Here is a 27933-nt window from a genome sequence, read left to right as displayed (position 1 = left end):
CTTACTGGATTTTAATATAAATGTAATCTAAATGTTTCTTTACTTGGTTTGTAGTAATTTGCAGATAATGTAATCCTTCCATCATTATTTATTTTTCTATATTGTTCTCTACCTATTTTTTTCATGAGGCACTATATTATATATTTATCAAAATATAATAGAGTATCTCCATAGGTATTTATAATTTTTTTATAATAAACGTGCTATTATTTTAATATGCTTTTAAACCGGCAACATTAATTATTTGTAAACAAATCTCTTCTTTTCTGTCATTATTTAGATTTAGACATTCTTTATATAAACTAAACGTACCTATCTAAAATAATGACACCGGCCCGTTTGAGGATAGGTGCACTTTAAAAATTAAACATTCTTCCATAAGTGAGTGAACGTATGTAAATTTTATTGCGAACAGCTTTTTAGCCATTTTCCATGTGATTTAAGTATCTAGGTGATTTGGGTACCTACTTTATTTACTGAGTGAACAATTATTAATGAAGATTAAATTATATTTGTAAAAAATAAGTAGATTGTGAACAGTCAATTATTATTGTATAGATACTGTGATTTATATTGTGATTCTGTGACAACTGTGGACTAAATTAACCCACAAAATGATAACCACAGAGAGCAGAAAACTGTAATAAATCGTTAAAATAAATGCAATTATAATTGGACAGTGTTTATCACCGAGCGCCACCAATCGACATAATATAAATGCACATTTAAATCTGCAGAGAATGCATTCGTTTCCTGTTGCATAAAATGCCGCATTTTATTGCCAGCGATAAAGCTTGACTGTTAACCGATTCAATATGGCTGCCGCAATGATATCCGAACGAGGTCTGCGAAAGAAGCTGACACAGGAACACACAAAGGAGGCAGAAAAAGCCCCCGCGAAAAAGTCAACGAAGCGCAAGTCGAATGCTAAATCCCATAACGGGAAATCCGCACACGAGCAGAACAACAACCAGTCTAAAAAGCCAAAAGTCATACCTACCGGGGACAGCAAAGCGGACCTCTTGGCCGCGTACCAACCGTGGGTGATTCAAACCTACGGTGATCTGGCCAAAACGAAAACTATTACCCTTCGGAAGTACGCCCGCATACTTCGAACGCTGCGCGGGGAAGAATGTAACAGTTCGGATAGTTCAAAGTTCAGGTTTTGGGTGAAAGCGAAAGGATTTCATCTGGGAAAGCCGCCAGGGTATGACGCAAAACCGGCTGATGGGATTGTATGCCGGTACAGCGTTTTGGACGTGGACGAAGGACCAGAGGCTATTGACAGGTGTTCAGGATCTGCAAACGACCCAGCTCTCTACATCCCTACTGCGCCAGTAAAGGTAAGAAAAGAAAAATACTATACTTAAATATAGGTAATTAATTTTCTTTTTATGACGTATAGACGCGCACAACAATATATTATTATATGAGGGACCTATTTCGAAAATATATCCGTAATCTTACCTAATAATACTTTATTATTGATTTTTTACGGCGGGGGGGGGGACTTACCTTAATTATCTTTGATGCCGGATGCAAATCGCTGTAGAGTTCGGAAAGTCTAACGATAGCCGGTGCTACTGACTTTTCCATTAAACCCGCCTGCTCTGGCGTTCTACATGAACACTAATTGACCTGCAGGTATAACCACTGGTGTGATGCCCACATACGGGTCATTGCGACCTGTCGCACCTACATACTTATTATGCATGGTCCATGGCAATTTTTTTAATAGGTATTCCATTCAACTAGATATTTTTTGATTTAGATAATATTTAGGTATAAGTATATTTTCAAAATTGATGAACACCTCCTTTGTGTACTTAGATATTATTATTTATATAATATTCCATTTTGAGGAGTTAGTTACCTTAGGAATTTGCTAACTAAACACATAGGTAGCTATAACATTTCTTTGCAGACTGGGTGGATTGCAAAATGTTGCTGTCAACTGCGATTTAGTTTTAATAAATACTAATTAATATATGTAATCTTTATTCCTATTTGATTACAATTATTATTTATTTTTCGTTGCCGATATTTAAAAAGAGATAATATTATATACTTAGGTAATGTGAAGCGCCTAGTTTCAAAAGCCCCTAAAATAGTTTTTGAAAATTTTTGAGTTAGATATGTATTTAGATGGATATTTTTGTTACCTATATTATGGCCAATTTTCAAATTTCAAAACCCGCTAAATTGGGTGAGTGTGCTTTTCAAATACCCCTAAAATGCAAAGCCAAAATACTCTTTAGAATGTAACGAATTAAAAAATAAATACATAAAGTTCACAGATTTAATAGATATGATTTTTTCTCATTTTTCTCAGAACTACCTAAAACCGGTTTAGGGGCTTTTGAAACTAGGCGCTTCATATATTATAAAAACAATCCTGGCTAAACTACAATCCCTACAAGCAATAGTCACCGCACGCCACTGGTAAATGCGTTATGTACCCGATTTTTGGAAGCATAACACATACCAAATAACGAGTAGGAGTCATAAATACGCAATGTAATATTATTGAATATCGCTTAGGACGCTTAGGTACTTGTTTACATCGAATCAAAATTGTATTGGGTATCAATTATCTACGTAAATACGAAAGGCTAACAGTAATAATAATGTACGTTATTATATTAATCAAACTATTGAAACCAGTTTGATATTATGTTTGTACCCTTGTAGTGTTGCAATACTAATAATATTCAAGTAGTAGTTTTAATAATTGTCAAAATGCTAGGGAACGGTTGCGTGGATTTATTGAAATAAACCACCGATGAAACAACTAATAATAATAATTATATTATATAAATATTATATTGAACATTTGGCAACAGATAAGAAATATAATTAGGTATTAGGAAAAATGTGGTGCCGTATGGAACTCGAGCCCGCATCCATCGGATTGCTATCATAGGCTTTAAGTAGGTACCAAGAATCTTGCATTCTCAAATCTCCTAAATCATTCGTTGAATAAAAATGTTTATTAAAGATAATATATTAATTAGTTATTTGTTTTATAATTAATTATTCAATTTATATTTTGCAGTTTTCATACCTTTTTCATCGTATAAATTTATAAACAAAATGGAAAATCTTTCGATTGCAAAAAACTACGTTGTCATGACATGTTATTAATTTTGTTTTGGTAAACTGTCAACTATGTATAGGTTTCATAATATTTTGTTAGTTTTACATAACGTTGACATCTCTGCATTTGGTTCTTAGATTAATTAAATATAATAATTTAAAGGCTTCGGTTTTGCCGCTCCGTATGATGTGTAATAATTTCAATGCAAAACCGAAGCCTTTAGCGGACTTTAGCCGATAGTAAATTAATGTTATTGAGTTACTATTATCGGTGTATTTTTATTATTATTATTACAATCATGCTGCGCCGCTTCACGTAATTTTCTTATCAGTTATCACGAATTGATAACCTTACTCCGGCGCTAAAATGTGCCATAAGAGAACTCAAGGATTAGTTTGTTTGAATATAATCAATCATATATTGCATCTAGCTAGATTAACCACCATACTAATTACTAATTAGTAATTACACACCCGGGCCTTTCCCTAACATTCTCAAAAAACCCGTACGAAATTCCAACAAAGCGTAATATTTTTTTAAATTAACAATGAAAAGTTTTTAATTTGATGTCGTAGATGTGGAAATAAATAAACAGATTTGTATTTTAGTAAAACCTTAGAATATTCCTAAATGAGTTTTTTTATAATTTATAAACAAACCAGAAGATACGAACAGTATCGTCATATAAAAAATAAGCATTACTATGTATTTATATTTTCGCAAATCACATTAGTACCTATGCAAACATGCTGGAAACCAAAAATGTCGAAGAAAACCTTTTTGATAACAATTTTCATACAAACCCTGATCAGATACCGGTATGTAATTAGTAAGCTTAGGAGTTTTAGGTGCTAAAAAATTAATAATAGGTACCTAAAATATGTAGTTATAATTGGAAAATATGTTATTAAAATTTCATAAATATCTGCTAAAAAAACAAAAATAGGTGCTAAAAATTTAAACAAGTACCTATTACAATAAATCATATATATTTTAACAGTTTAATTTAGTATTTATTCACAAACAGAAAACGCTTTATTTACATAATAAAATAATGCTTCAAATTTTCGAAAGTGAATCTTAGACGATTTGATTTTAGCAAATTTTTATACACGGAAAATCTTCTTTCCACTTCTACTGTGATGTTATTATTGCGTATGTAAATGAAACTATTTCTGAAGTAGAAAAAATTGAAACATCTGAGGCATCTGATGGATTTTCCAAAACTGCTTTAATATTCTGCAGCGTTTTAAGTCCAGTATTTTTATTTAAAACACTATTTAATTGGTCCAGGAACATTGAAATTTTGTATTTATGTGAAAATATGTGCTTAAACCTAGAATATGTAAAAATATGTAATTATCCAAAAATATTTAAAAAAAAAATAGGTGCTAACTAAAATTGTCTGAAACATATTTTTATATTTTTGATATTTGGTTGTGGGGCCGCTAAAAAAAATATTTAAATACCTAAGAATCCTAAGGCAATTAGTAATTACCACCGAAAAAAATAATAACATATACATGCGAGAGCCAGTCGCTATAGATGAAGACTTCGAAGCCAGTTTTGGTTTATAACTTATACAATAAAACACAAAAACTGATGAGTATCCTTAATTAATAATAAACCAATATTGTATGCGCGTTTCGTTTATGTGACAAACTTCAATGGATACTGAGGTACACACATACTGACAATAACATATTCTTGAACACGTGTTTAAGTGTATCCTATATATTTCCCCACTCGAGGATTGTACCTTCTTACAGCCACATTCAGAAGGTCATTTCGCTTATTTTTAAATTCCCTGGATATTACTTACTTTGTGTACAAGTAAGTACACAAAGGTACGTCAAACTGAAATATGCTTCACCGAATTTTATAAAGAAGTCACAGAAGACGCTGTGTGGGAGAATATTCAATATTTTTTATTGAAACCGTTTTATTTTAAAATTTAAATGCTTAGAGAGTATTATTATTTACTTCTTACTACAAATTGGCTATGCGGAATGTTTTACGTTTGGTGCAGTCATTTTTATTGGTGTTGTCAGTTTTTGTTGATTTTCGTAGGCTTTCAAAGAACGGTAGTCACAAATATTTAATAATTTCAATAGATAAGTAAAATTAAATGGTAAAATATGAATTTTTGGTCGTATTGTATATTAAATTTGGCCGCCCTGTCCAATTCACATTTTCCACGAATGGGCATTATATAGTTACATGCTTACACCGTATTGTGCTTCATTTAGGCACGGCAACACTACAGGTTGCGAGAAGTCGCATGAAGTAACGTGCCAGATGCCCATTGCAAGGACAGTTTGGACATGGAGATTAGATGCAGAGATGTACGGGTGTGAAACGTACGCATCAGTCCAGCAAAAACGGGGGCGCAGGGTATTAGATAAGATACAATGAAAAAATATTTTTTCTTTAATAATTATCCACATAATAAATTCAAGAATATTTTTATATTTTAGCATAAATATGATCTTTTAAAGGACAGTAGTTAGAGACTTTTATGTAGACTTGTCCCACTGATAATTATCGAGATATAATTAAAAAATAATGTTAAAAATCTGAGAAGTAGATAAGTCATAAAAATAAACACATTCTTGTAAAAAATATTTCACATCTACCTGTAGCGATCCCTGGTCTCCTAATAATGATACGTCAACTTACGTTGGACGTAACGCCATCGTAAATTATGTATTCCAACTACTATCGTTAGAAATGATATCAGGACATCATAAAATTATTACTTAAATAATTTTAATCGGTTCTCAGGCAAGTCGTACAACGCGTACTTTTAGATTTACCCATATATAACAGAATATAGAGTCCATATTAATTTCGCTCTACGAATCCCATCGTCGTGTGCAGACAGACCGACTGATTGTTTGACTGACTTGATTGGCCGGCCATGCCCGGAAAATTCTTTCCCATGCAAGGTGGACGAAGGCAGCCTTCTCTCCTCATCAACATACCAGGGGATCAGAAACTAAAACAGTACGTTTAGTTAGAGAATGACTGCGTTTGTTTTATTCGATAAATACTGCCAAGGGAACAAATCGTTTCGATTACTTATCACTCTTATCAGGATGACAGACTGCCGTGTTAGATACTTAGCTTTATTATTCAAATCACAAAAGCTAAAATAAATACTTTACAACTTGCCAGTAAGTTTGACAGGTCGTAGAATTTTAAATATTAAAAAAATGCTTCATTTAGGTTTAAAATTTATACATACTTAGGTAGGTACCAAAAAAAAAAATGAACTCGTCACGCCAGTTACGATTTTTGAGTATATTTAAGATCCTGGCATCAATCAAGATATTATATACGATTGATAAGATACGGTACCTATGTTAGTATCAGATGTTGAAGAAACCCTTCTGTCATTTATAGAAAAACTAATAATGAAAAAGTTGATGTTCCCTTATGTCAATATAGAAATGGGATGACGAACTGCAACCGTATGTAAATCCAGCATTTTGAATAACATCGCCAATGCTTATGATGTTAGTCAAAAAACGCAAGTGTTTTTTCAATGTTGATTTGATCCAGTGCAAGTAACCCAATGGGTTGGGCGAATCGCTAACCTGACAACTAGGTCTTCCTCGTAAGAAATCTGTTGACACGTCTCCTTTTTACTTTACATTTTTATTGACCAATGTTATTTTGAACAGTATCGGGAGAAGTCTTACCTATACATATAATATTATCTATTATTTTTTATTATATTTTGGAAATATAATTCAGAAACCTTAACAATATGATAATATGATTAAAAGTAGAATCGCGGAAAGAAAGAACGTGAACTTTCAAGTCAGTCGATTTCAATTTGATTGACTCTGTGAATTGTGGAAACGAATCTTTTTGACTATCGAAATATCAGGAAAACAGGAGAGCGAGTGAGTAAATATTGTTTAAATCTGTTTATATGTTGTACCGTCTCTGTAAGTATCGATAATATTATCAATAGTAAAGCCGCTATCATTAGAATCGATACACGGGATATAATATAATAAATTGATTAAATAATATCGACTCATCGGGTATTGTGTTTAGATAGCTTTATGAATTAAAAGAAAATTGATTGATACAACGATATAAGTACCTACATAATAATATTATGTTCTTATTATTGTTGTTCATTTGTCTTGACAAAAGTAATACTATAACTGTTTATCTGTAATTGTTTGAATTTTACACGACAAATACTTCGTACCTATATGGTAAACATAAATGAAGCGTCTGTTATGAATAAAATAAATAAATCAAATCACCCTTATTAGTTATTCGTCGGATGACTAAAGATTATGATCCGGAGGTTGGCTCCATTCCTGGCAATCAGCTGCACAAAGGGTCTGTGTAAGTAGAAAATCCGTGACATTCTTTTGGCTATTCCCCAAGCATGATCAAAAAATTAGAGAGTCCGGAGCAAGCAAAAAGAGAATTTGGAATTCGCTTATGATGAAATAATTTGTACGTTTGGCCACACTTGACCCTCTCAGCATCCGACTTATTTCAAGTGCGTCCAGTCTCTGTATTTCTATTGCTTTCATCTTAATCTAATACCCCGCTTACATGTGCATGGATTTTGCTGCTGACAGTACGTATTATCGCGGCCCAAGGGAATGCACGTGTGAACACGTATTATCGTGAAAGTTGCAAAATTGCATGCATGGAACAAAAAAGTTCAGCAGGTTCTGAATTTTCACGCAAAAGATGAAACTTGCGTGGTGGTGCGCGTGCGCAATAGAACTATAGAAGCGAACCTGCCGGAAATAATACGAACTACACCGCGCAAAACAGTTTTGACGTTTGCCAATTTTCACAACCTGTCAAATAGCACCCACCCAACAATGACAACGTCATGTCGTGTCTTGTTTACGCTTGAATAATGAGATTGGTGAGACAGTCAGCACTTTTACGTGTAAACAGTAAAGTTATTATCGCGATAGCTTAAAATACACACTATTGGTGTCAGTAAATCTATGCACGTGTACAGGCGCTACATTTATTAAGATTTAAGAAATATATTCTTTTACCATTGCCATTCTCCTCAGTTTTAACCCAAGTAAACATCAAATCCATTTATTTTTGTAATACGTAAAAGTATTTTTGAATAATCGGCTCGAAAATGTAATCTATTTTCATTTAAAATTGACATAAAAATAAACAACATTAAAATATAAAAAGAAAGAAAGAAGTCACTCGACTCGAGTCGTATGAAATTTGTATATACGGACGTGAGATCGAAAAGCGAGCCGTATCTGCCGGCTAAGTATTAGGCGAGCATATAAGCAAGGAGGTATTATAACCGAAACTATTTTGTTGACTCGCGCGCCGACCGCCTCGGCCCGTTCCGCAGTCCGCAGTTTCGTAAGTTTCATTTCACAGCCGCCGAGTCGTCGACACTCACCAGATAAGGTGGGCCGCCATGGCAGGTCGATTATTAATCATGTCGCGATGGTGAGAGGCGCGACTGACAGGCCTAACCTCAAAGACATGGGTCAACGAGGTGGGACATCGCGGTAATCGTAATCAGATGCGGCCATGCGGGCACACTGACTTGTGTTCAACGACCAACTTTTGACATTTTCGAATGCACGATCCGACGACCGACACTATAAAGTGTATTAAGTCTATATTATTATGTATTACATGTTTATTAAACGAGTCGATATTTTATTTCACAAACAAAATTAATTCAAATCTTGCCCGATACTTTGTATTAATAACTAATAGATGTATATTGTTATTATAATTATGAATAGTACATGAGTAGCAACGCGGAGATACGAGAACGCACCAAGCAGCCTCTCATCACTCTGAGAGTGAAGAGGCGATGTTGGACTTGGCTCGGCCACGTATTGTGGATCCCAGAAGAGAACCTCAATCTGGCTTATCTGTTCTTCAAGCCGACCGGATTCCGGCGTCCTGGAAGGCCGCTAAATACTATCTACAGAGTGTATACGGCGGAGCTACGGGATGCTGGTTTGACCTGGAACGAAGCAAGAAGACCGGCGAGCGACAGGGATTCTTGGAGGCGCCGCGTGGTGTCCATATGCTCCAATTAAAGCGTCAATTACATTGAGCTTCTTTACGAGCTGTTTGTTGGCGAATTTACAATCTGCCTGTAAAGTCGCCCAGTGTAATCATCGAACAAGCTAACAAGCAGGTTGTAAACACTCTACCGTGAAAAGTTGAAAGCCGGTCAACTTTACACGCTACACGCCGGCGTGTGGGCCTACTGCGTCTGCGCATAGAGCGCAGTAGCAACCTCCCGGTAAAAAAACGAATTACGTTCTGTCGAAATAGTCGCTGGCTTGTGGCTTCTCAGCGAATGGAAAGTTTTGTGTGTAATCATCAAATCGCAGTAGCTGAATCGCCCGCTTTTAAAATCGCCAACAAACAGCTCGTAAAGAAGCACAATGTAATTGACGCTTAAGTGGCGGATATGGCCAGAGAAGAAAGAAGAAGATAGTACATAACTAAATTAAACTTGTAACCATAGATTGCTGTAGGACTGTAGGTCATCTATCATGTCATATTATGCATAGTTACATACCTAGGTGCAGAAAATGTGGTTGGGTTTACATTATGTAAAATAATCCGGTTGTAAAACCACTAAACCCAGTGTTCTCGCGAAATGCAGTAGAATTTAATATTTTTATGGATTCATCAAGATTGTATGATAATCAGGGAACACGTCACTTATGATAATGCTTCTCTCTGCCAATAATTATGGGATAATTCGATAATGCAGCAGCAGCTAGAAAAGGAACTAATTGCAACACAAAACCGAATTATTATTGAACGACGAGAAAAATACTTCCAGATGATGTTCCAAAATATAAAGTAATTATACCCGTAATGAAAATGAGTAAAATAATAATGATTATAAATTATAACATAATAATATAAACAAACTAGGTCGTCCGTTATATTGCAAATCAGCTGTTGCTTCCCGACCTGTCTAACATTGGGTCTCGCATAGTATTAGGAGCGCAGAAATTGTTAGCGATAATCAGATCCGCTGCGGTCGAACGACGTATACGATCATTGGATAAGAAGTAGGTACCTACCTACCGAATATACGTCACGTTGCTATCGCACGGTCCGGCGCGGCCGTAGATAGTTGTACGTTCGTATCGTTCGTATGCATGCATTGAATGTTATTATTTTCTTCATGAATTTTGCTAACTCGATAAAAATTATACCGTTTCGACATTCTGAACTCCGTGGATCGGTGTTGAATAGCGGACGTTATATAAAAAAAAATAACAAAACAAACATTTTTTTTATTTCGTTTGAAAATGAAAGTTGTAAGAAGCTTATTATTTAACTTAATATTTTTTGGCTTTAATAATTAAAAAAAAAACAAACAACTTTAAACCTAATTTCATATTGTGATTATTATAATAATTTAGTCTGCCTCTTTCTATCAACAATATCGGTCATGCCCCCTGGGCCTGTCTGTGACAGGAAGAATCAAACAAGTTAATTAAGTATACTTTATTGTATAATATATAATATCACATAACTGGTGCTTCATTCTTAATTTACATGTAAATAATTTACAAATAATCAAGTTTCAGGAATTTCATCAGACATGGGTGTTTAATTTTTACTATACAAAAACAAATATTAAATTTGGTTTTCTTTCTTCTGCTGGGACTTTATATATTTTAGATACAATGCCAGGCGCACATAAAATGAGGTGAGTGGAAATTTCGATCACTGTTCGCCGCTACTTGACTTCGCGTTCGGTGCAGTGTAAATTCGATGTAATTTAGTCGGCAATTTGCGGCGCCTTTGTCCACTGACCAGCTAGATACCTAGCTATATTTCTAGAGACTCGCGACACGGGCTCGGCACTCATCGGTACGATATATACATTTTCTTTATCCGTTCGTTTATATTGAATATTCTAAGAAAAGAAAATGCATATAGCTTTACTTTATACTAACTAGGTACCTGTTTTTTTAATTACAACTGCAGTAAGTTGTAAGCTGCATGACAAATAAATCGAAGTTTCGAAGGAGATGAAAATCTGAAATATAGTGAAGCTTTTAACTTTGAGTTTTTAAGAAATATTGCTTTCGTTAGTGGAAAATAACCCGTGTAATTTCGCATAATTATAGTATGTAAAAATTGAACTGGTGTTTAACTATTTGTCTATTTAAATAAAAATATCGACCGATCAGTTTTTCATAATAACATAATACTTATATTAAGTAATATTATTATGTAATTGTGGCAAAATAATAATATATAGGCACCATAATTTTATTGTACCTACTTAATTAAAATGTATCTATTTCTCGTAAAAAAAAAACAAAAATCTGTTAATACCTACATACTCCACTCTGTGGAGGCCCATACGATCCTATTACAATCGGACATGGTCGAAAAAAAAATAAGATCTGTGAATTATTTTTTCTTGTAGTAGGTACAAACATCGCCTATTTATTTGCTATCTTCAAAAATTTTGTCTGCAATGTGCATTATCAATGACATTGTATATTATACACAAAGCCTTTCAAAACCAGACAGCTTACCTATTATAAAATTCAATGACCACGGAGAGAATAATAATGTATGCGGGGCACCACGCCAAAACAAATCAGTCACAGCGTTATCTTATCATTTTTATCAGTCTGCAGGCCATTTCAACTACATATCTACATGTTGTTGTGAGAGTGTGTATAGTGTGGACACCGTGTCCAAATAGTGGGTCCCCACATTACTCACAAATGGGAATGGGTTACACTACACACCCATATGCGTTGTCACCGGTCGCGCATAATCTGTGATCCAAGCAAATAGCGAGTGACACGACCGCTGACATCCAGCGATGAGACATTTTATTTGTGTCATTCCGGTCATTCATTCGTCTTCTGTTTGTTTACCAGTTTACCTCAACCGCGCGTTTTTCTCCCGCGTATACTTCTGCTAGCCTGGTATAATTATAAGAAAATTAGTTATCACAAGTTATTGCGAAATTTATTTTATAAAATTAATAATTTTGTAGCTGAAACATGGGTTTTGACGATTGGCGTAGGAATCGATGATATTAGAAAACCGAGTTGAAAGTTATTCATTTATGCAATTATTGTAATAGAATGAATAAGTTACGTTTTCCATTTTTTCTGTTTATTGATTTGACTGTTTCAATAATACTTATGAAGGTAGGTAGGTGGTGTGGTTTAAAAGAAAATCTTCTTACTACATCGGTGCGTAGCACAATGGTTATTTTTGAAAGTGTTTTTACTGAGTTATCCTTATAATTATTTATTAATTATTTATTTAGGCATTATAGAGCTACCGTATTATTTATAAAAAAATATATGGAGACGTTGACGGAAAAAAAATAAAAATAATACACACATCCCAAAATGTTTTTAAATAGAAGGAACTGAGAAATTCAGCCCTGGTAAAACCGTAATTTAACACCGTCCCGAGCTGTATTATCCGTCTCGCGCTTGTCTCCACCCCCTGGCACTCTGTGGGGTACTCATGACCCTGTCCACGACACAACCCCCTCTGTAAGTATACGGTTGGCGCTTTTTCTCCCCCTGGATATCCTCTGTGCCGACAGGCGTCACTCTCCCCCTGTTTTCGTAATACTTTAAATGAAAATAAGACGTGGTCGTGGCTTTTAAGAAATATATATAATGTAAATTGTAAATAAACCATGCAATTTTTCACTGAATTTGCGTTTGGCAAATTTTTTTCTCCCATATTTGAATTTGATTTTGTGGCTTGAACGGTTCAAGTTGAACCCATAAAAATCTCTAGGACAAAGATGCTGTTTCAAGAATCAAGCATAATAAAAAATCAGTCGAAACTCCCATAACCCCAAAAATTGTCTTCCACATATTGAAGAAAAATCTTCTTTTATAGTCCAAACTCTCGATTTTCTAGATTATAAAAAGAATGTTGTGATATCAGTTTATATTGCTGGGATACTAGTAGAGCCTGTGGTTCTCGACTTATTTAATTTTTCGAGAATTGAGATTAATTATCCGTAAAAGTGACGAAGAAACTGATGAAAAATAGTAGTATCATTCAAGACTGTTGGTCAGGTGGTCGATGGCCTGCCCTAGCCCCTTTCACCTACCTCTAGCTAGGTCCTTTCGCCGTCAAGTATTGTATTGCTGAATTTGTTTGATTCATAATAATATATCTGTCTATTCAGCGGCTTATCTAGTTAAAGTTAAAATAATAAACCACTAAGTATACATTCATCCATTAACCCATTAATCCATTAACACTAAATACAAACCGAAAACGTATTTATTTAATTTTGGAACTGGGGATGGTGGGCTTATGGCCCGAATTAGCTTTAGTCGCTGCATCCATAGGTAAGTACGTGTTTGTTTATTTGCTTGCTGGAACAATGGAAGAAGATCAACGAAATACCACAACCGCCCGCAACAAATGGTTCGCGCATTACCAGGCGAACAGACCGTTCATACGGGTACTTTATTTTTGTAATGTGAAAATTTATATACGGCTGCATAGGATTACGGGCTGCCACTGCTTGCGTCGGCTCGCGTCAGCGGGCCCCAATTACGTCGAAGCGATTGAAAACCGACAGCAAGCGTTATAATTTTATTGAACCAATCAATTGCATTACAATAAAAAATGGACCATTGACAGTAACATTCATTCGCTTACTGGTAGCGTGTGGAAAAAAAGGGTCCTAGTAAACGGCCCTGGCCAAAGAAACCTGAATCTGCTCATGCAAATTTTATTCTTTCGTGGACAGATGCATACATAATTATTAATGTTGTTGAAAAATGAGTTCACCCTATGTCACAAGATCAAGACAAGGATACTCGTTGTAAATCTGCGTTCACGTCTTTAAATAGGTACATTGGCTTATTCTTATAACACAGTTTTTCTCTGATTATTATTTAAAAAGTACATACATACTTATTATTTGGAGTCAAAAATTAGCTCTACCTAAATTGAAATAAGGGTGTTTATTGCAGATTTTTGTTCATGTATTTGATCCCCCTACGTATAATGGTTTTTCTACTACGAATTAAAAAATGTACATATTATATATTAATTTTATTTGTGTTGACATTAAAATCTAATTGATTGTTACATTAATTTAACGTTTAGATTATCTTTATTGCTTTACAACTACTAAATAACGTTTATCGGCCCGTTATACAACTTTGTAATAATTGTCGTCTACCTATTATGTGTTTCATTTTACAAATAACATAGAAACATGATAATATGAAATTCTACTGCCGTTGAATTATTAACTATTTTTATTTAGTAAGTCCATTTTTGATAAACGAAAACTATTTATAATACTGTATTACCTATTCATGTTTGGTCTGTTGTTACCATAAAACAAAGGGGTATGCATTATAAATAAAACCATGCAAGGCCATACCTACTAATAACATAATTCATACACGGATGATAAAATATAAAATCAGGTAAAAAAAAAATCTGCGCCATCGACGATTGTCATGTTTCTTACACTACGATGGGCAATGGTTCGCAATCACTCATTCAACTACCGCTAGTCTGCAGTGTGCGTCACATTTCTCCTTACACTTTCTGTTAGCCTGATACCATCGCGCCGATTGCGCCGCTCGGAGAGCGTCCTCGCGAGGCTCCGGCAGCTTGCGAGTGCCACGCCGCGTCGCGCCCCGCTACTTAGCACATGACGAGGTAGTGGTGAGCAGTGAGCACCCAAGTTATGTGTGGCGACGCGGCATGGCGCTGGGATGGATGGACGGCGCGGCGGCACGAGTGTCGCGAAGGGATCACCAACTAAGTCCCTGTAAATTCTTCAATAAAAATAATGACAGTCAAAAGTTTTAATTTTAATCGTTGACACTTTTCAAGCAGCGATTCCTAACCTTTTTAGTTTGGCGGAACGTCTGAAACGTTTTGTAAAATCTTAGGGAAGACCTACCTGCGAGTTCAGCGGTGTAAATTACAACATTGCGCATATAAGCCCAGTCACACATATAAAATAGACATGCTCATAATTAATCAAAACTTACGTAAATGTTGTGTTCATGCCGGGACAGTGTCGTCACCACGCGGTAAGCTGAAACAAATGACTGACCATAAAGAGCAGCATCTGCGCATGAGCCGGTGCAACATTTTGCTATTTGACCTGCGGCCCATATCGAGTGAAATTTGTTACCTACATGCGACAAGCTGATGGGTTTTTCTACCAAAAATGTCGCACCGACCCTATGTGTATACATGAATGACAACAAATCACAGTAGAGTCGAGTTTATATAATATTATATTTTATTATATTATAAATTATAATATAATAATATGACCGGGTTAAAACGCTCTGACGATAACAAAACAAACAACGCGTTGTATGCGGCATCGTATTAATCGAAATATTATTTTCAACAATTTCTACATGTATTTATCATCTTGTTTCTTTTCTTTCGACCATGTCCGATCCTAATAGGATCATATGGGCCTCCACAGAGTGGAGGTTTGTATTAACAGATTTTTGTTTTTACGAGAAATGGATGTCAGCCACTTGCTCAACCTATTAGGCCCATACTCTGACTATTACACAAATTGAAAAACAATATGTGTACTTGCCAGACCCAGGATTCGAACCTGGGACCCACGACGCTATCTTGTTTACTCACTTATTTTCAGGATTTTATGAAACTACTACTAAACGCTGCTGATTGGATTTTGTTATCTATATCCGACATTTATATTTAAATTATATGTCTCATTGTATGTCTCACGACAAACTTGATATATTTACATTTTCATTTTTAATGATTTAAAAAAATAAGCTTTTAACTAAGTGTAAAATTATTTAAAATATTTTTATAGTTACTAATCTCTGCTACGCTCGCTTTTCTACAGTCGCGCTGCCGATTTTGCTGTGGGCGCACACACACTTGCAAAAATAACGTTGTACACTTGCATATTTATATGGAGAAGTGTACACACATACTCTTGTGCGATGCTCACTTCCATTCGGTTCACGCGACGCTCCGCGATGAAAGCACACGTATATGAATACGCACTTATATATTGTGTAGGTATGGGAGAATGTGTGATTATTATGATTTGCAACAAGTGAGCGACACGTCGAAACGTTTTATTAAGTCAATTTTAATGTACCTTCATGTAACTTCAACTATGCAACGTGTATTAAAAACTCTGTACTGATATAATAAATAAAGCATTCTTCTTCCATAGCGCCATCCCGTAACGGAGATAGGGCACCGTCAGAGAGATCATTGCTATAACATCTACACTACCCGGAACCGTTCGGTGGAGCTGCACTCGTATCAATCACGAAAGTTAATAAGCCTAAAAAATTGCGGCGTAGTCCTCTACTACGATCACCATTGATTTGTTCTTATACAACAAGTGGGGGAATATTGTTAGTACTTATGTCTTCTCATAATATAAGTATACCAATATATTCTTATATATTCATTTTAACACTACAACAGGAGTAGAGGCCCAATGACAGTAGTGCAGTTTTAATAGTAGTGTATTGAGTAATATAAGAGAATCAATCACAAACACACAGGCTTTGAGAAAATCACATAAATATATTGTGTCCTCACCGGGTTGAACTTGGAGCTCCCGATTGAAGGACCAGCGCCTTACGCACTGCAGTTGTGGTGTAGTTTTCTGGTTATATCTATCTACCTAGCTGTAGATGTATTGAAATTTTTTATTTAAATTTCAACACTTAAAAATTATGTGTCTATATTTCTATACTCTTTCTCAAAATATCTGTACTAGATGGAGTATATGGATTCCATAACCATACTTATTAATTAATAAAACATCGCGTTAGAATGTACGGAATGGCTTTTATTTACTATAGGGCTAAAGGGGCTATAGCCCAGGGCCCCCGAATTGATAGAGAGCCCCTAAAACTAAATAGAAAAATATCAATAAAAACTTTGACCACCATTTAAAAAAAGACGTTTTGATCAATTGCGTTTTTTGTCCCCCCCCCCCCCCCTAATACATTATAACCCAGGGCCCCTTCAAGTGTAAATCCGACCCTGCGATTGATATACATAATATTATATCTCTTTAAACAAGTGGCTAATATTATTCAATACGTGTATTATTTTTAGTCCCATTTAATAATAATTGAAGTTATACTTCTTTTGAGGCGTTTGGTAGAGAGTGAAATTGAGAGTTACGAAACTGCGCGACAGTATGAAGTTAAGCTGGGAATCAGTTAGCTGTATACAAACGCAAGTTTGATATTAGAATTGTTTCTAGGCAACGAATTTATTATTGTCGGCCATTTGCAATTACTTACATAAACAAACGATTAAACGTCAGAGTGACAGTTGGTACTTTAAAAATAAAAACAACGAGAAAACCAACGGCGCTCCAATAAGCTCAAGAAAAATCTTGAGTGTGTAATTTAACAAGATAATTAAGAGCTAATCGAAGAATCTAGGTTGTCACAAGTTTTGTTACGCCAAAGAAGTATAACTTCTAACGCGCGTACATAAGTACACGCAACGATTTTTTTTATAATATACCCATTATCATAATAATATTATATTCCCTCGGTCATCTTTTGCAAATCAATGTATTTGGAACATCAAAACAGTCCGCTCGCAGTTTTCGAAAATGTACCCACATATAGATAGCTAGGGTAGGTACATATTTGAAATTCGAACGGTTCACTTGGATGGATTTCACAGCTTGTACGTGTGACATTGTTCATGTGTTGGCAAGTGTATGCCATGAAAATGGGATAGTGTTTGTTTGGAAAATCGCATGACACTTTTGGATACTTATATTTTTTTTTACTGGACTCGCCTTTTTATAATGTTGATGCACTTTTATTTTGTCGTTGTTTTTGCATTCCCTATAAATTTATATTATTATTATATACCTACCTAGTAGGCATTGCAGCAAACAATTCCAATACACCCGAGAATCGTATACCTATATTGAGGTTGGTGTAAATTGATTTCAAATTGCAATTTCAAATTCTAATTTCATATGTATATATTATAGGTGAGCTTTACAAATTACAAATTTAAGGCGTTCATAACAAAACTATAAAGTAGGTACCTACTTATGTACCTACACGGAAGTACGCCAAATGAGTGAATTAGACCCTATTTTAAGAATCTATAAAACACTGTACACTATTTACTCATGCTCGCATCGATAAATCAATATCTGAAGCGATTTCATTGAACAGAGTTATTGCCCTCCCAATTGGCATCACCGATGATAGGTTAGTTCTGTACCTTGAGAGAACAAACAACTTATACTCTCAATTTCTAAGCTAATTATCAAGGACGGACAGCTCAATACTACCAAGAATGGCAGAGCTCTTATTTACACGGCGTAGGTAAAAACTGTTTATAAAAATAGTCGTAAATGTTATTTTTTTATAAGTAACTAGCTGACGTACCCGGCTTCGCACAGGCTCGCTTCGTGGTTATATTTATCTTAGATATTTGAAAAATAATAAGAGGTAATTATTTTTTTAATATTAAAATATCTGTGTAATACAATATGGCAATATGAAAATAATTCTAATAGGAGTAAAGGTCAAACATAAGAACACTAAATTAAAATCGAATCCAAAATATGAAAACGTTATTAATGTTATTAATATGTAGTAAAAAAAAAATCAAAATTGGATGGAACAAACAAACAACAAACTTTGTATGTTATATAATAATAATTTAGAAACCTTCAAAGGTGTGCGCACACAACTGACAAAAGTTTCATCGCAATCGGATGAATGGTATAGGAACGCATACGAATAGTAGAAGAAGATGATTTTCTAATTCAGAAATCTTCGAGGGCATGCGCACGACAACTCACCAAAGTTTCATTGCAATTGGATGAATGATATAAGAACGAATACGAATAGAAGAAGATGGAATAGAAGAAAAATAAGAAGAAAATAGTTGTATCAATTCAGAAACCTTTGCGGGCGTGAACACAACACTTAATCAAATTTTCATTGCAATCGGATGAATGGTATAGGAACGCATACGAATAGAAGAAGAAGAAGATGGTTGTACTAATTCAGAACTCTTCGCGGGCGTGCTCACAACAACTGGTCAAAATTTCATTGCAATCGGATGAATGGTATAGGAACGCATACGAAAAGAAGAAGAAGAAGATAGTTATACTTATTCAAAAACCATTGCGGGTGTTACCACAACAACTGACGAAGGTTTCATCGCAATCGGATGAATGGTATAGGGACCATACGAATAAAAGAAGATAGAATGAAGAAGAAGAAGAAGAAGATGGTTGTACTAATTCAGAAACCTTCGCGGGTGTTGGCACAATTACTGACGAAAATTTTATTGCAATCGGATGAATGGAATAGGAACGCATACGCATAGAAGAATATAGAATAGAAGAAGAAGAAGAAGAAAAAGAAGATGGTTGTACTAATTCAAAAACCATTGCGGGTGTTACCACAACAACTGACGAAGGTTTCATTGCAATCGGATGAATGGTATAGGAACCATACGAATAAAAGAAAATATAATGAAGAAGAAGATGATGATTTTTCTAATTCAGAAACCTTCATGGGTGTGCATGCAACCACTTACCAAAATTTCATTGCAATCGGATGAATGGTATAGGAACGCATACGGGACAGACACACAGACAGACAGACATACATACAGACAGACATTCATTTTTATATATTAGTATAGCCTATACTCTTCCCGCAAGTGCAAGCAATAAGTTTACAAAGTTTTATCGCAATCGGATGAACGGTATGGCTGCGCATTAAATACGAACAAACAAACACACAAATATTAATTTTTATATATTAGATATATTAATTATTTATTTAATAGAAAAATCGTACATTTTTTCATGTTTTTCTCACATAGGATTAATTCTATAGGTAGGTACGCACCGCGTTGAACATATTAAATCATATTATTAGGTATGTGAATGTTCAATACTGGTTGAATAATGTTTTAATATTAATACTGACCTATAGGAGTTATGTGAAAATTAACAATTGAATGAATTGAATGTAATGTGACTTACAACCAACAAAGCATATTATACTTAGTCATAAATGCCGATTTCATTTTCACCAAGTACCTAGTTTTGGAAGGATTTTCTAGTTATCTCACATAAAATGTCTACGTATATTGCGGCAGACGCTCACGTAGTAATTTTTCGTCTTTCCATAATTGATATTATAATACAGATGGTAGAGAAGAAATGGTAAATCACGTGGTTACCAATAACTCATTTTCGTCAAAATCACCACATACGTCATACAGTATACAGGGACGGTGTGTCGCATATATATACCAGTGGCGAAGGCTCCATACTAAGCGATTATTTAAAGCCTACCTTCTAAGAAAACTATATCTTCAAGTATTTATTTCAAATTGCAATAAAAAAATATATAGAAAATTTTAAAATATTAAGAGTCATCTATTGTGTGAATTTGAATGTAGACTATGTAAATTAGCCGAGTTTAGAATCAAACAAAAAATTACAAGCGAGTGACGACATCTGTTGTTTTTCTTTGAATGACGATTGTCGATTATTGACTTCATAATCGAAAATGGTTTTCTATACCTTATATGACTCATGTCTTCGAGCAAGTCTACAAATTTTATCACGTCTTGGAAGCGTTCGAGTGACCGCCTTCCAACTCTTTTTGCAAAGTTTATTGTCTATGCCTGCCGCTTTAAATAATAATAAATAAATAAGATGATTTAAAAAAATAATGTCTATTGGGTTCAATCAGATATAATTATTAATTGATTTTAAAAATAACAAATAATTGTATCTCGTGATAATTATTTAGATTAGTTCAGTCATAGACAAACATAATTTATATCGTTTTAATTCAGTCAGATTGTTGTTCAAAACATGGTGGTATAGTTTTATTTTGTGAGACAATTCTGTGATTTATTGTATTCTGAATGTGGATAGATTATCTTTTTTTGTACCCTAAGTCATTCGTCAGTGCTTCAAATACAAATTATTTGTAAAAATGTCTAGTTTTCCAACTGAAATTGGTCATTGCTGTAGTACAGATCAAATTTTAAAAATATCATTTTCAAGTTTGACGTTTAACCAAAAATCAGAAATTATCAAAGCTGGAAGATCAACCGTTCATTTAAATTTGCATACAGCAAAAAAAACTTATGTTAGACATTTCCACAACAATTTATATGACAAATATTCGTTTTTGACTGGCAGTTGTCAATTAAATAAACTATATTGTTGGCCATGTATGCTATTTGCCACAGATAAGTCTGCGTGGAATTATTCTGGTATAAGTGATTTAAATAATTTGACAAATTCAGTGGTAAAACATGTGACTACAGAAAAACATTTACATTCAATCGTAAATCTGGAATCTTTTGGTAAAACTAGAATCGAATTTGCCGTTGATAAACAACAAAAGGCAATTGCTAGAGTACACAATGAGAAAGTCGACAGAAATCTTAATATAATGCGTAGATTGATAGATACAACAATTTTTTTGGGTAAACAAGAATTATCTTTTCGAGCACACGATGAAAGTGAATCATCAAATAATCGTGGAAATTTCATAGAATCTCTTCAATTTTTATCATCTTACGATTCTGTAATTGAAGGACATTTTAATTCATTAAAATCTTCGTGCGCCTTTTCTGGATTATCAGGTGAGATTCAGAATGATTTAATTTCGTCAATATCATCCGTAATTATTTCAGAAATTAAGGCTGAAATTGCAGAAGCTAGTTTTGTTTCTATAATGATAGATGAAACACCAGATATTAGTCGCCGTGAACAGTTAACAACCATTTTGCGATACGTTTCAAATAATTCTGTAGAAGAACGATTTTTAGGTTATGTAGACGTAAGTTCAGAGAGAACTGCCATTGTTTTGAGTTCACATGTATTCTCCATATTAGAAAAGTTTAATTGTAGTGAAAAATTGGTAGCGCAAAGTTATGATGGGGCTGCAGTAATGTCTTCAGAATTAAACGGAGTTCAATCAAAAGTTCGAGAAAAATGTTCTATGGCCATATTTGTACCGTGCCATGCTCATATTTTAAATTTAGTTTTATCTAGATCCGTTGAAAATGTTGCGGAATGTAAAAAATTTTTTGGACACATTAATAAATTAGTGAGTTTTTTTAATACATCTACAAAGAGAAGTGCATTGCTCAATGAAATAATGGATCGCCGTCTTCCAAGTGTTGCATCGACCAGGTGGCACTACCACTCTCGTATACTTAATGTAATACATGACAATAGATCTGATTTCATAACGACATTCGAGACAATACAGAATAATTCTTCTAAATGGGATGAAGATTCTTTAACCTTTGCAGATGCTTATGATAGTAAATTTAAAGAATTTGAATTTAACTTTTACTTAGGAATATTCTCCGAAATCTATGCCCGAACGGATATTTTATTTAAAATTATTCAAAGTAGAACTGTAAACATTTCTTATTCCATTAAAAAAATTAACGAATTTAAAAAATGGTTAGAGACCGACTTCCAAAATAGTTTTAGTAATTTATATAATAAATATAAAAACCTCTGTGAACCACCAAAAAAACGTCGCAGAAATGAATTAAATGATGAGCAATATTTTAAAATCATTTTTAAGGAGGTTTGCGATAACATTTTAATGCAAATGAACGATAGATTTGTTTCATTTGAAAAATTAAATTTTTTAGAATTACTTGAACCGACGCTATTTAAATCGTTTAAACGAAAATTTCCAGATAAACTATTTGAATCCCTGAAAAACAGTTATTCTGGTATTTTTGATTCAAGTCAATTGAAAAACGAACTTAAAGTCATTTATTCTTTACCAGAATTTCAAGATTCAAATTTAAGAGAGTTGTTCGAATATTTTAAAAACAAAAAATGTCTAGTGGAAGCTTTCTCACAGACTTATAAACTAGTCAAATTATTTTTAACGCTACCGACCACGACAGCGACGGCAGAAAGGAGTTTTTCTACTCTAAAACGTGTCCACACATATTGTCGAAATACTCAAAATCAAACTAGATTATCGAATCTTTCAATTATAGCTATTGAAAAAGAATTATTAATTAAATTAAAACGTGGGCAAACATTTTATGATGATGTTTTAAAAAAATTTCTGCAGAAAAACAGACGAATTGACTTAGAGTACAAATGATCATATAGTAAGCCTTTATATTAATTACCTACTGAAATATCTTGAAGTGTTTTGAATGGCAAAATGACAACAACGGCTTTTTTCAAAGCCACCAATGATATATTTTTGGGCGTATGTTACGTGTATGAATGTTTATGAAAATACATAATTTAAACTCATCGCTCAATTTTATACCGTCGGTGAGCTATTGAAATTTCAACGATTCAGTGTGGCGTTGTCATTAGTGTGCACATATTATTATTCATCAGTACTAATATCGTAAGTATTATCTTCTTATTTCCTGTAAGTATACCTTACAAGTGTGCTATTTTTCTCTGATCTCTACAGCTTACCTCTTCCCAAAAGTCACCCTTCGCCACTGATATATACCATACCTTCCATACCCAACCCACCAGCCCCATAGTAATAATATGTTATACATAGTCAGTAAATGCGAAAACCAGTAAGTGGTGCAACGTGCAATAATAATTTATTTAAAAATGGCGGCAATTTGGATTCCGCGCGATCAAGATGAGGCGAACGGCCGGTCTAAAAGCGTCGGGGTGTTCGCGTGTATGCGCTCCTGGTAGCGGGCGCGGCGCGGCGCTGTCGTGGGGTCAAATTATCGCGTCGTTGCGGTTAAAAACTGTGCGCCGGCCACTCTTCTATGCAATACGAAGGCTGACCCATCATCAACGCCCGTGCAAGTGAGTGTGTGCATGACGTGTCGCACAATTCGTAGAGCCCGTCTCACCTACGGAGTTCGGCCACAAAATCAATGGGATTATCATTGATCATAAATTTATTTATTTTTCAGTCAACATTATAAATTGTAACTGAAATATTATATTATTTATTTTTTATTAAATATTGAATATAAAGGTTTTATAATGTCTAATTCTTTATTATTAAAATAACAAATTTTTGAAAAACCTCAGAAACATACATATTAAAAAAAAATCTTGAAAAAGAAAATTGTGACTCGAGTGGGACTCGAACTCATCTTTCACTTTCCGGGTTAGTACTTCGGCCACTAAACTATCGATATGCCTATCGTTTGTCAAAGATTTTTAACTAACTTCCCGACTAGCTAGACATTTGAAACTTTTAGAATATATCAGAACACGACTGGAATGCATTTTTTCATACTCTTGGCCATCTTTAAGCAGAATTGAATTCATTTTCAGTTTCTGTTTTGTATGTTTCGGAAAAAATTCGTTAAAAGTAAGTAATATTTATTACTCACTATTATTGGTTGCTGAGTGGGTTCTAGCAACTAAATTATTAATATATACGTGAGTTACTATGGAAATCAATATGAAATGTCAAAATGGCATTTCTGTATTCTATATTATTTATGAATACATAGAATTGTCAAGTTTATATGATTCAACAGAAAATTATTTAATATAGGTATGTTTAAACTGAGGTAGGTACTTGAAATGCTGCTTTGTATATTATAATGATATGTGTTCAAAAACGTAGATTGTTAAAACAGTAGCATCTTTATCATTTTCAGAATATATTCAATTTCAAAAGCTTTGTTATAGGTAATATATATGCAGACTTTTATTTATACTTTTAGATTTAGAACATTCATTGCGCCCGAAATTTTCACGTTTACCCTTTGGGTAATTTACCCTTGTTCCCCGACCCATTACCCATGAGCTAGACCTGAATATTTAAATACATTGCCTGTGAATTACATGCGTCGCGCTTAAATTTAAATGCTGTTTGACAGACCAGTTTTTAATGTATATGTAGTGTCAGAATCGCAGCCGGAATCACAGCTGAAACGAGGTATACTTTCGTCGCTGTGTGCGTGCCACATCATAAATGCTTTGTGTAGCGACGCGCACAGGGGCGCGCCCCGTCCGGTCGCGTATCGCACGCGGGTGGTCGCATATCAGTCCAATTCGGTGATTTATCTACTCGCATATGGAATGGAATAATAAATAAAGCTCGCTGCGAAATGAACGCCGAAGTAGTAAAACTAATATTATCATTCATATTATTTTCATGCATATCGATGTGTTGTCATTATTCGTATGAAGTTCGTTTATTATAAAAATTATGGTATATTGGTCTACTGCAGTGATTCTCAAGCAGACTCCAGGGCATAGTTGCTAACCATTCGTTCGATCTATTGGGTAAAGATCCAAGGTACTGGATCATACACATTGTAAAGACATCTAATTTTTTTGAAAGTATTATTTTTAATAGACACCTATTTATTAATTTCCCCGTCGATTTTACAATAAATATCCATCTCCCCCTTGATAATAATATTATGATGTGTCGGCTAGGTAGTAATTACCCGAGATTTTACAAAAATGTTACAAGGGTTCTGTCAAATAAAAAAGGTTGAAAATCACCGGTCTAATAAATAATATTTCTAGAACTTATCTAAGAAATCAGGAATCAGCTTATCCAGTGACGTCCCTAGATAAAATGCCGCCCCTAGGCAGCGCCAGAATGCCGCCTCATTTTTTATACAGTATTTTTATCATCCTTTTATGAATCCAACATCTAAGAAAAGTGTTGTATGGATACATTGCTAACAAAATATCAGACTAATAATTCGCTAATCTGTACGTGTTGTTTCTGGTCACCAAGGACGTCGAAAGGCAACATAAGTAAACTAGATATCGCGAACCCGACAAAACCAGTGAGCTGAATTTTTTAATGGAAAGATATTTTCGTTATTACTAAGTTTAGGTAGATATTCATTCCAAATGATTCTCCTTGACTTGCCGCCCTTCGAGTAACTGCCGCCCCCAAGCGACGCTCAATCTGCCTACCCCCACGGGACGTCACTGAGCTTATCTATATTGATAAGATAAATTAGCATCGGGCCAAGGATCATTGGTTGTGTTGTGCTTATGTAGGGCCACGTGATACGCTCGATTAAGACCGGGTGTGGTGCGTGGCGGGTTTTGGTTTGGAGGGATTAACTTCAATGGATCATTGGTTATTGGATCAGTGGGTTTAAAATGTTCACGGTCCCCGAACTAAAATACCAATAATTAATGAGATGGTTAACCCTGTAATTATTCACTACAATGTTGCTCAAATCTTGTAATCAAACTAGACAGAGCTACTCTTATTTCCAGCAGGCAGATGAGGAAACGAAAACATTTTTGATTTCGACTCCTTGTGTAGTATTTGCGATAAGGGAAGAACAGTACGCGGCGTTTAAATACTGCTCTCGCCTGAAGAAAATAGCCATCCATGCATACTATATCCCCAAGGTTTTCACTGTTAAGAATAATTTCATGTGTTTTGATATCATGAGACTTTATACATCGATCGTTCAGTTCATTAATCAGACAACTCCAAATAACTAGTTTTGAGATAATAGCAAAAGCAATATTCTAATGGTCACCAAAAAATCAAATACTTATTATTGATTTATGCCCGACTTTTATATATTTTATCAACAGGTGTTTAAAGATTAGGTACTTTTAGAGACATTTAGAAATATTCTTTTAATGAACCAGACAATATCAACATTTCGTTTAATTCTTTGGAAGTTTATCAGCATTAGCATATTTTGGTGGCATTTTGGAGATTATCTGAGTACTGAACCAGGTAGAGTGTAACATTTTACACAAAACTGCATATTTAACCCAAATTTCATTTTTTTGGAGTTGTCTAACTAATGAACTGGACGATCGACATACCTACTTATATATAAATGATGACACATCGCATTTAAATGGTTTTCCAATAGTATATGTGCCATTTAATATGTTTTTAAGTATAGTCAAACCATCTTATCATGTATACATATCGCATACCTTTAAGCGGTTTTCGTCGTTATGTGTCATAATATTACATGTTTTCAAGTGGTGATACGTTCGTTTTTTAAATCCTACTTATTCAAATTAAATAGTGTCGGCTTATAATGTCGTTGGTTCCTGGTTCTACTCCCGGGTCTGGAAAATTCACCCAGAGTATGGACCTAATTATTGAGCAAGTGGCTAACATCCATTTCTCGTATAAAGATAGACCAAAATAATTTAGGAAACTATGGTCTGTAATTCAGAATCTGCCAACTTCTATTTTGTTCGTGTAGTAAATCGGGTAAATAAAAATGTGGTGCCGTTGTCCCCAGACAATATTACGGTTGAGACTAAACGATAGTATTACAATAATAGTAAATTAAATTGTTGATAAAACTATCCGCCCAGTTTCTCACATGCCGCCCTGCGCGGAGATAATATTCTCCCTCACGCCGCACATCCGAAGCGAGTCGTCGCGGGCCGCTTTGCAGAAGCCGATAGTCCCGCCGCCGCGCCGCCCATGCCAGAGATAGCTAGGTACATAGTTACTTGACAGGCAGCCGCATGCCCCCGTGCCCCCTCAACCCGCCCACCCGTCCCATCCTAACCCCACACGGAGACCGCCCACCGATCCATCCGTCTATCTCTGTACAGGGTCGGGTGCGGCTTCTGTCGTTTGCTGTACAGGAACCGCCAAAAAGATCAACGGACATTTTTATTGTTACGCACAATTAACCACACAACAGGTCAAGAATTTAAAACACGTCAACCAGAGAGCATAAATTTAATGGGAACTGGCTTACCCTACTCGCCCTACTGGGTGTCGTATAACAGATTATAGATGTGTGGAAACATGGGATAAACTTAAAACACGTGTTAC

At 34.7% G+C, this 27933-nt stretch overlaps 1 protein-coding gene across 1 annotated transcript in view; it reads left to right on the top strand.

Moving 5' to 3' along the window:
• The first annotated feature begins 280 nt into the window (after positions 1-280).
• LOC147077909 (uncharacterized) overlaps positions 281-27933 on the top strand; it is a 219875-nt gene continuing 192222 nt past the window's right edge. Inside the window, exon 1 of the mRNA XM_085940096.1 lies at positions 281-1343. Within this exon, the coding sequence (XP_085796222.1) occupies positions 816-1343 (528 nt within the window). The 5' untranslated portion in view covers positions 281-815. The remainder of the gene's footprint in view (positions 1344-27933) is intronic.

Source organism: Rhyacophila brunnea, unplaced genomic scaffold (genome assembly GCF_057557595.1).
Source record: "Rhyacophila brunnea isolate RB1 unplaced genomic scaffold, BYU_Rbru_1.0 scaffold_12, whole genome shotgun sequence".
Classification (NCBI taxonomy): domain Eukaryota; kingdom Metazoa; phylum Arthropoda; class Insecta; order Trichoptera; family Rhyacophilidae; genus Rhyacophila; species Rhyacophila brunnea.
This window is presented reverse-complemented; position numbering and strand designations above follow the sequence as displayed.